Below are 9,831 nucleotides of genomic sequence, written 5' to 3'. Positions count from 1 at the left end.
TTATTAATATTTTAGAAAGGAAGGGGAAAGCATGGCTTTCTTTGTTTTTATGAGTTCTAATACATATAGCCTATTAAATGACATTCAAAAGAATATAAAATTATTGCCTAATGAGAAAATTGAAATGTCCAAAGCCAAATTCAAGATAAAGGTAATATAATTCATTCATATGTCTCTATGGGGTCTTCACTATTTATGAAAACACCTGATTCTCAGGAGATTAAGTATTTTTATATTTTTGAATTGAGAGTGAAGACATCAGACCTCACCTATTAATTGACACAGTATATTGAACCAAATCACAAATGATGCCCAGCAGTGAAAATGCTGTTTGAACTAAAATCTTCCCTCCTCAAGTTCTACAGAAGAGAATAAAAATTTTACACCAAATTAATTGGTTCAAGTGTCTTTAAGGAGTGGTTTCCATTCTAGAACAAAATGGAGTTTTCCCTAAGTTACCCATTCATCTTTTTAAAGCACATGGCATTGCATTTTATCCTGATGCTAGGAAGAAAATCTGACTGAGATGATTTGTCCTGGACAACTTTTGTCTTTTGAAAAAGCCAAAGTGTGGAATGAGCACATTTCCAACCTTCGAGAGTGGGACCTGTGGGCCTCATAAGGCTCCCACCTTCCCAGGGTGGAGCCCCTTCAGCCCTTCAGAAGTTGAACATCCTCGAACACCAGTCCCCTTGTGTTCTTTCTTGGTCTGCTGCCGTGTGGAACTGGAGAGGTCAATGGCCACATCTTCCAAGTTGTTCTTAGGGCTGGCTTCATTGGACACTCTCTGGGGTCTTGCCTGACTTGGACGAGAACCTTCCTTGAGGTGTTCAGGGCCCCAGAGTCCAGCCAGCTTTTCTTCATTTCCTGGTTTCTTTATCATAACTGGATTTTTTATGCATCCCTTTCAACAAAGAAAAATAAAATAATAAAAATAGATATCTCTAAATTCAGCAATTAAATACATTTATTCAATGTTATTGTTTTCTAATTACCATTAAAATTGCCCTTGTCAGTACCTCTCTCTGGGTCCTCAAGAGAGTCATGTAGGTAATTCCCACGGTTAGGGGTTGAAAACTGTTGTGTGCCAGCCAGGTGTAGCCAGCAAATCTGCTTTGTTTGGAGGACATGGCAATTTTTAAATTTTTATTTTTAAATTGTTGCCAACATTTAAAAATCAGATTATATTTCAAAAGTGAAATCTCCAACTTCTCTCAAAAGTCAGAACGCCTGGCAATACTGGGCCTAGTTTCTTGTACAGCCATGAACCCATGGATGCCAGTAGGCACCCCTCCCCCCCACACACCTGCTCCTGTAAGTTCAGAGGGGTGGGCTTGGTTTCCCACTGAACGTTCTCTCTCAGTCTCTTCAAGGGGACAAAATCAAGACTGTATTTACAGTTAGTATCTCTAGTCTCAGCATAGTATCTGATCGATAGGGGCTCAAAAAATTGTTTGCTGAACAAAATCCCTCTTCCTCTCCAACTTAAAATACCACCCCCAACCCCCTAACTCTAATCTCCTACCCTTCCCAGGGTGCTGTTCTGATTCATTCCTCTAAGCTGTGATCCCTGCCCCTTGGTCTCTGGTAACAGCAAATAGACCACTAAGGGTGGTGCTTCCTCAGTACACCCAGCCCCAAAGCTTGGGCCTCACCAGTGTAGACAGTTCTAGCACCAAAAATCTAAGGAAAAGAGGTCACAATTGGACTGGAGATTCAAGATGGCAGAGAAGATAAATGCTGTGCTTGCCTCATCCTGTGAACACATCAAAATTACAACTAAATTATAAAACTATCTGAAGTCTAGATGAACAGAAGTTTCATAACTAAGGATATAAAGAAGAAGCCATGTCAAGACTGGTAGGAGGGGCAGAAATGCAAAATTTGCTGGTCCCACACCCACCTTTGCTAGCTGCACTGGGCTGGACCCTGCCTCACCTAACTCCCATACTGCAGGAGACTTTACCAGTGGCTGAACCTTATGGGAGTTGGGAAGTGGAAGCAAGCCTCAAAGTGTCCTGGCTTTTTGTGGAGCTACCCCAGACCTAGTACTGGTGGCAGCTGTCCTTGGTTCCCAGTGTGGCCTCTCCCATGTGTCTCCAGCTATAGCACAGGCAGCGACTAACCATGGGTCACTTTGTAGCTCCTATCAGGTATACCCCAGCTAGTCACAGGCAGTGGCTGACCTGGGCCTGCACCAGAGCTTCTACTAAGAGGCCTCAGAACAAACATACTTGGAAGTTGGTTTCAGACCACAGCAAAGCACCACCATATTTGCCCCACAAGTGGCACACACAAAGGGCAATCTCAACAGGCACCTGAGTCTTCTGGGAGGAATCCCATTCCATGTGGTAAGCCACCCACTCAGCTGCCCCTAAGCTGTGGATGTGGCCAAACCCCACAGCCAATCAGCCTGAGGGTCAGTCCCACCCACTGCCAATAGCAATCAAGGCTATAACAGGAGGGTACACAAAACCCACACAAGGGACACTCCTGGAGCACCCAGCACAGGTGACCAGGGAGACTGTACCACTGGGCCCCACAGGGCACCTAATACGTAAGGCCACCCAGCAAAACTGGGAAACACAGCAGTTCTACCTAATACATAGAAACAAACACAGAGAGGCAGCCAAAATGAGGAAACAAAGAAATATATCCAAAATGAAAGAACAGGAGAAAATTTCAGAAAAGGAACTAAATGAAATAGAGGCAAACAACCTACCAAAGACAGAGTTCAAAATACTGGTTATAAGGATATTCAAGGAACTTAGTAAAAACTTCAACAAAGAGATAGCACGCATAAAAAAGATGTAGAAACCATGAAAAAGAACCAGTCAGAAGTGAAGAATACAATAACTGAAATGAAGGATGCACTAGAAAAAATCACCAGCAGATTAGACAAAGCAGAGGATTGAATCAGCAATTTGGAAGACAAGACAGCAGAAAATGTCTAATTATAACAGCAAAAGGAAAAAAGAATTTTTTAAAGTGAAGATAGTTTAAGAGACCACTGGGAGACCATCAAGTGTAACAACATTTGCATCATAGGGGTACCGGAAGGAGAGAGAAAGCAAGAGATTAAGAACCTATTTGAAGAAATAGAGCCTAAAAACTTTCTTAACCTGGCAATGGAAATAGACATACAAGCCCAGGAAGTGCAGAGAGTCTCAAACAAGATGAACTCAAACAGGCCCACACCAAGACACACTGTAATTAAAATTGCAAAGGTTGGGCCGGCCCAGTGGCTCAGGCGGTTGGAGCTCTGTGCTCCTAATTCCAAAGGCTGCCAGTTGGTTGGAGCTCTGTGCTCCTAATTCCAAAGGCTGCCAGTTCGATTCCCACATGGGCCAGTGGGCTCTCAACCACAAGGTTGCCAGTTGGATTCCTCGACTCCCACAAGGGATGGTGGGCTCCGCCTCCTGCAACTAAGCTTGAACATGGCACCTTGAGCTGAGCTGCTGCTGAGCTGCCGCTGAGCTGCTGCTGAGCTCCCAGATGGCTCAGTTGGTTGGAGCGCGTCCTCTCTACCACAAGGTTGCCAGTTCGACTCCTGTAAGGGATAGTGGGCTGCGCCCCCTGCAACTAACAATGGCAACTGAACCTGGAGCAGAGCTGCACTCTCCACAACTAAGATTATTGAAAGGATAACAACTTGACTTGGAAAAAGACCTCGAAGTACACACTGTTCCCCAATAAAGTCCAGTTCCCCTTCCCCAATAAAATCTTTTTTTTAAAAATTTCAAAGTTTAAAGATGAAAAAAGCAGAAAGAGAAAGGCAACTAGTAACTCATAAGGGAGCTCCCATAAGATTGTTAGCTGATTTCTCAACAGAAATTTTGCAGGCTAGAAGGGATTAGCACAAAATATTCAGTAAAGACCTACAATCAAGATTACCTAGAAAAGATATCATTTAGAATCAAAGGACAGATAAACAGCTTCCCAGACAAGAAAAAGCTAAAGTCATCACCACCACACCAGTATTACCAGGAATGTTAGAGGGACTTCTTTACGATGGGGGCAGGAGAGAGAAAAAAAATATGAATAATAAAATGGCAATAACTACATATCTATCAATTACTTTCAATGTAAATGGATTAAATCCTCCAATCAAAAACAGCGTGGCTCAATGGATAAGAAGATGAAAATAGGGCCGGCCCGGTGGCTCAGGCGGTTAGAACTCCGTGCTCCTAACTCCGAAGGCTGCTGGTTCGATTCCCACATGGGCCAGTGGGCTCTCAACCATAAGGTTGCCAGTTCAACTCCTTGAGTCCCGCAAGGGATGGTGGGCAGCGCCCCCTGCAACTAGCAATGGCAACTGGACCTGAAGCTGAGCTGCGCCCTCCACAACTAAGACTGAAAGGACAACAACTTGACTTGGAAAAAAGTCCTGGAAATACACCCTGTTCCCCAATAAAGTCCTGTTCCCCTATCCCAATAAAATCTTTAAAAAAAAAAAAAAAAAGAAGATGAAAACATTACATATGCTGCCTACAAGAGACTCACTACAGGTTGAAAGACAGACACACACTGAAAGTAAAGGGATGGAAGAATTATTTCATGAAAATGGAAATAGAAAAACAAAAAAGCTGTGTAGCAATACTTATACCAGACAAAATATAAGTCTTGTATATATTTTTTAAACAAAGGCTACAAGAAGAGACGAAAAAGGAACCAGTAATCCCACTTCTGGGTATTTATCCAAAGAAACCCAAAATGGTACTTCAAGGGTACCTGTGCATCCATATGTTCATTGCAGCATTATTTACAATAGCCAAGATGTAGAGGCAGCCTGGGTGCCCATCAGTGGATGAATGGATAAAGATGAAGTGGTACATACATACAATGGAATATTGTTCAGCCATGGAAGGGAATGGGTTCTTTCCATCTGTGGTGGCATGGATGGACCTGGAGGGTATTATGCTGAGTGGAGTACATCAAAGAAAGAAAGACAGATGCAATGTGATTTTACCTATATGTGGAATCTAAAGAACAAAACAAATAAACAAAACAGGAACACACTCATATATACAGAGAACATTTTGATGGTTGCCAGATGGCAGAAGAGTTGAGGGGAGTGGGTGAAAAAAGGGGAAGGGATGAAAAAGGGGAAGGAATGAAAAAAAACTGGTTGTTGCAAAGTAGTCATGTAGGGTATAGCACAAGGAATATAGTCAACCATATTATAATAACTATGCATGGTGTCAGATGGGTACTAGATTTATCAGGGTGATAGATGGGAGCAGGGCTGGGGAACAGGATGAAATACATAAAAGGATTAAGAAGTACATACTTATAGTTATAAAATAGTCATGGGGATGTAAAGTGAAGCATAGGCAATATAGTCAATAACACGGTAATAGCTGTGTACAGGGCCAGCTGAGTACAAGACTAGGCAGGGGGATCACTTCTTAAATTATACAAACGTCTAACCACTATGCTGTACACCTGAAATTAATATAAAATAATACTGAATGTTAACTGTAATTAAAAATTAAAAATGGGAAGAAAGGTGAAGGGGAATGAGGTTCAAATTTCCAGGTATAAAACAAATAAGTCATGGGGTTGTAACGTACAGCGTGAGGAATATAGTCAATAACAATATTGTGAGAGCACAGTATGGCGTCGATGGTTGGTGATCACTTCTTTAGGCCTATAGATGTGGAACACCTATGGTGTATACCTGGAACTGATATAATGTAGTATGTTAGCTATATTTTTTAATAAAAATCTTATAAATAAATAAATAAATAAATAAATAAAATCTAAGAGAAAGAAAATGTATGTGGCAGATTCTTAATAGTAGAACTAGTCCCAGAAACCAGACCTCCTGACTTCAGTATGTAGGGGTTCATCATCTCCAGTTTCACCGCTTACTCTGCACCATCCTGTTTCCTATTATCATGAGCTGTAAATTTTAGTTTTCAAAAATTCTAATAGCACTCTACATTTTGGAAACCTACTTCACATAATGCAAGTATGTGAAATGAAAGCACTAAAACCAAGGCCTGATGTGACCTTTCTACACTGTCTACACAGTTCCAATGAAAAATAAGGCAACTGATCAAACCGTTTAATTAATTAAAAATCTGCTGTGATATTCTGGGCCTGAATCTAAGTAAATTCACGCTGTTTTGCTTTACAAATGTCTGCCTGATGTAAAGATACCACCCCCAACTTCTCTTGCCCCCGTGCTCACTGCAGGTCCCTCTTCCTCACCAGGGAGCCAGAGTGCAGGGAACTCGCCAGGCGCCCTCGGTGGACTTGAGGACAGAGTCAGGCAGCGGGATGCAGTGTCGCACCGTGGCCCCATAGAGCCCATACTGTGCCATCACGCTGCTGCCTCCCCAATGCTTCTCTCGCTTCCACAATTTGGCCCTTCGATTTTGAAACCAGCCCTGGTGTGAGGCAGAAGGAGACACTGTGACAAGGATGCTTGGAGGTGTCTCTGAGCAAGGAGTTCTAAAATGGGCCAACTATCCTTCCTCATAGAACCTAGACCTTTTGGGAATTGTACCCACCGTTTACTCAAGACTCACAGACACTCATCATTGTGGGTGTGACCAATTCCCACTGAGGTTTTCCACAGAATTGGAATGACAAAAATAAAATCAAAGTATTCTTTCCCACATTGTGTGAAGGAGTCAACTGTAATGCTTCCTGGTTTTTCTCACAGAGTGTAAAGAGTTCATGCAGTCAATGGCCCCTTCTAATCTCAGGTTGTTGGCTTGCTAGTGATATTTCTCATAGAAAACATTATCTTAATAAAGAAATAGTATGTAATATTCTTTAGCTGTTTAAAGAGTAAGTTAGTGGCATAACTTCTGACCTGGAGAAATGTCCAAGATGTACTGTCAAGCAAAGAGGCTAAGAAGTATAACATAATACCTCTTTATAAAAATAAAATAGAATTCTATATGTATGTGAGTGTGTGTGTGTGTGTGTGTGTGTGTGTGTGTGTGTGTGTGTATTTCGTTCAGGGCCAGATATATGCTATATGATGTGGAGACTGTGCAGAAAGTCCACATCAGGGTATCTACACTGGTTTCTTTAAGGGTTTATAGTAGAGGTACGGTCAATTTCTTTCATTGATATATCTTTATATAATTTTTAGTTGCAGCCCACAATATTGTGATTTTAAAGAATGATTTAATAAAAGAAAAAAACATGCAGGTTACTGAGGATATCCTCTTACAATAAACATAAAGGAAGGCTCTAGCACTGTGGTGCCTGCAGCTGAGAGACCCTCAGTTTGCCTGTGCAGGGGAATGTGTTGGGCTATTTAGAGGTAGCTGTGGGTTTATTCACTGTATGTGGGATTAACATGTTCCCTGTGGTGTCTTAGGAAAGGAGAAGGGAACCCCAGATACCTGTATTCAGTCTTCAGGAAGCTCAGTTTTCATGGCCAGCATTTCCCGGGCATACACTTCGGGGTAGTGGGCCTTGCTGAATACCTTCTCTACCTCTTCCAGCTGCTAGGTGTTGAAGACAGTCCTGCAAGGCGGCCCAAAACACACATGGGCATACGTCCACAGGAGGTTGCCAGACTTCCTAGCTTAGGGACCCTGTGCCTACCTTCCCCGCTGTCCACACCCCAAAGGGCCATCTCATGATAACTGGATACCACACCTCTGAATGATTAGCCCCTGGGAAGTCCAGAAGTTTGGTTCAAATAAGACAGAGTTCTTCAGCATTTTATTTCTCCTCAATGAATTTCATCAACTCATTCTAAAAAGACCCATTTTAAAGGCCCACAAAATTGTGTCTTTTAAATGCAAAGATTGTCCTGCAGCCTCCTGGGAATTATAGAATTATGTTCCTTAATGGTTATTGTGCCCTTCCTGCTGCCAACCTGGAGGCTACTGGGCCTGCCCTAATGCAGGACCACACACTCTCAGATGCTGTGTCCCGAGGAAGAAAGGGTCAGGGAGGATGACCTGGGCCTGTACCTGTGCCGCCGCTTCTTCCTCTTGCCAGGGGTAGGGGACACCTTCAGGTCACTCCTGTCTTCGGATGGGCTGTACTTATCTGCTGGCACAAGGAGAAAGAGAGGACTTTAAAGGTGAACATATTTTTCACTTTATTTTCTGGATTTTAATATGAGGGTTGAACTATGAACCTGTTGAAGAATGTGAGTAGTATTTAGCCATACAAGCGAGCATTTTTAACACTCATTATAATCCAGGCACTGTGCTCAGTCTTGTCCGTGGATTATTGCAATTATTCTTCATAAAAGAAAAGAACTCCAAGATAACTGCTTTTAGTATCCTATTTTCACAGATGAGGAAACTGAGGCACAGAGAGATTAAGTAATTTGTGCAAGATTACACAGGTAGTAAATGAGGAAGTTGGGATTCAAACCCCAGACTGTGTGAAACCAGAACTACTTGGCCACTAATTGCATTTCCTATACCCACTCAGTTCCCAAATTCATCCACTTCCTATGCCTCCAATTTCCTTATCTTAATCAGCACAGCAACATTTCTCAAAGGAGGGTTGAGGTTTGTGACATCAGAACACTTGTCAGAACTGCTGTATCAGTGCTGAATCTCTGGAGGTGGAGTCCAGAAACTCATTCTTGACAAATGTGCCCAGATGATTCTTGGATGCACTTGAAAAAACTATTAAGAACCCCACTATACTTTACTTTTGATATCCATTATATCAAAAGATCCAGATAGAGAGGAAGGTTACATGATAAAACTATTGTCAGATTCATTGTTAAAAAGCATTTTTGTCTCAAAGTATTGAAAATGAATTAAAGGAAAATTAATAAAATAATGTTAGTTTTACTCCAACATCAATTAGCTCATCAGAAAACTGCTTTGATTTTAATATTATAATAATGCTGTCCAGTCTGGTACCGTTGGACACATAACATTATTGAACACATGAAATGAGATTGGTTCAAATTGAGACCTGCTGTAAATGTAAAATATTCGGTGGATTTAGAAGACTTAGCACCACCAAAAGTAAAATATTAATAATTTATATATTCATTACATGTAAATATTTTGTATGCATTGGATTAAATAAAGTACAGTATTTAAATTAATTTCACTTGTTTTATTTTTCCTTTTTAATGTGGCTTTGGGAAATTTTCATGATACTCCCAGTCAGGTATTTCTATTGGATAGTGTTGCTCGTGATCTTCCAGAAATGCCCTTACAGACTGAGATTTAGTTGCATTTTGCTTTTCCTTTTATCAGTGCTCACAGAGGAAAGATCCTATCCTATGAAAGTGGTTTCTGCATTTTCAGCGAAACAATTTTGTTTTACAAAAAGACTCACGAAATAAAGTCCGTGTAGAGCTGGGCACAAGCTCACTTGCCTACTGCCTTTCTTTTATTATCAGTGGAGACCCAGTTTACTCTTTTTACCTGGGCTGCCTGGGTGCTCAGCTAGGGTTCCACTACACAGTTTCTCTCGGTCCACACTTTCTTGTGGAATTCTCTGTTTCCCTCACACACACACTCGAAACGTCTCAATTTCTTGGCCTTTGTCTTTTACAGAATTTTAATGATTCCTTCTCTTTCTCCATAATCCGCCTCTACGTCTTTGAGGAAATAGGTGAGCTGGAACAAAACGCAAAGCATAACTACAGTAAAATTGGCAAGGTTGCTTCCTTTCTCCGCCTAGGGAGGAGGAGGGCGATGGCAGGAGAGAACCGTGGTACTGGGGCTCCCTTTCAGCACCCCCGCAGGCGTACAGTCCCTGGGGTCCGGGCCCTCGCTCTTCAAAAACCGGTAAACCATTCAATTAATTCAGTAAGCGTTTGAGCGCCCACGGGGTGCCGGGTTCTGGGATGCTGGTGAACGAGACCGGCCCAGGCCT

General features: G+C 42.0%; 1 protein-coding gene across 1 annotated transcript in view; it reads right to left on the bottom strand.

Moving 5' to 3' along the window:
- Positions 1–9,831, bottom strand: part of VSX1 (visual system homeobox 1) — a 46,204-nt gene continuing 36,373 nt past the window's right edge. Inside the window, 6 exon segments of the mRNA XM_033094579.1 lie at positions 1–884; positions 886–904; positions 2,406–2,413; positions 6,217–6,395; positions 7,368–7,491; positions 7,947–8,025. Coding sequence (XP_032950470.1) covers positions 617–884; positions 886–904; positions 2,406–2,413; positions 6,217–6,395; positions 7,368–7,491; positions 7,947–8,025 — 677 coding nt within the window. The 3' untranslated portion in view covers positions 1–616.

The sequence above is a fragment of the Rhinolophus ferrumequinum genome, chromosome 23, assembly GCF_004115265.2.
Source record: "Rhinolophus ferrumequinum isolate MPI-CBG mRhiFer1 chromosome 23, mRhiFer1_v1.p, whole genome shotgun sequence".
Lineage (NCBI taxonomy): Eukaryota > Metazoa > Chordata > Mammalia > Chiroptera > Rhinolophidae > Rhinolophus > Rhinolophus ferrumequinum.
This window is presented reverse-complemented; position numbering and strand designations above follow the sequence as displayed.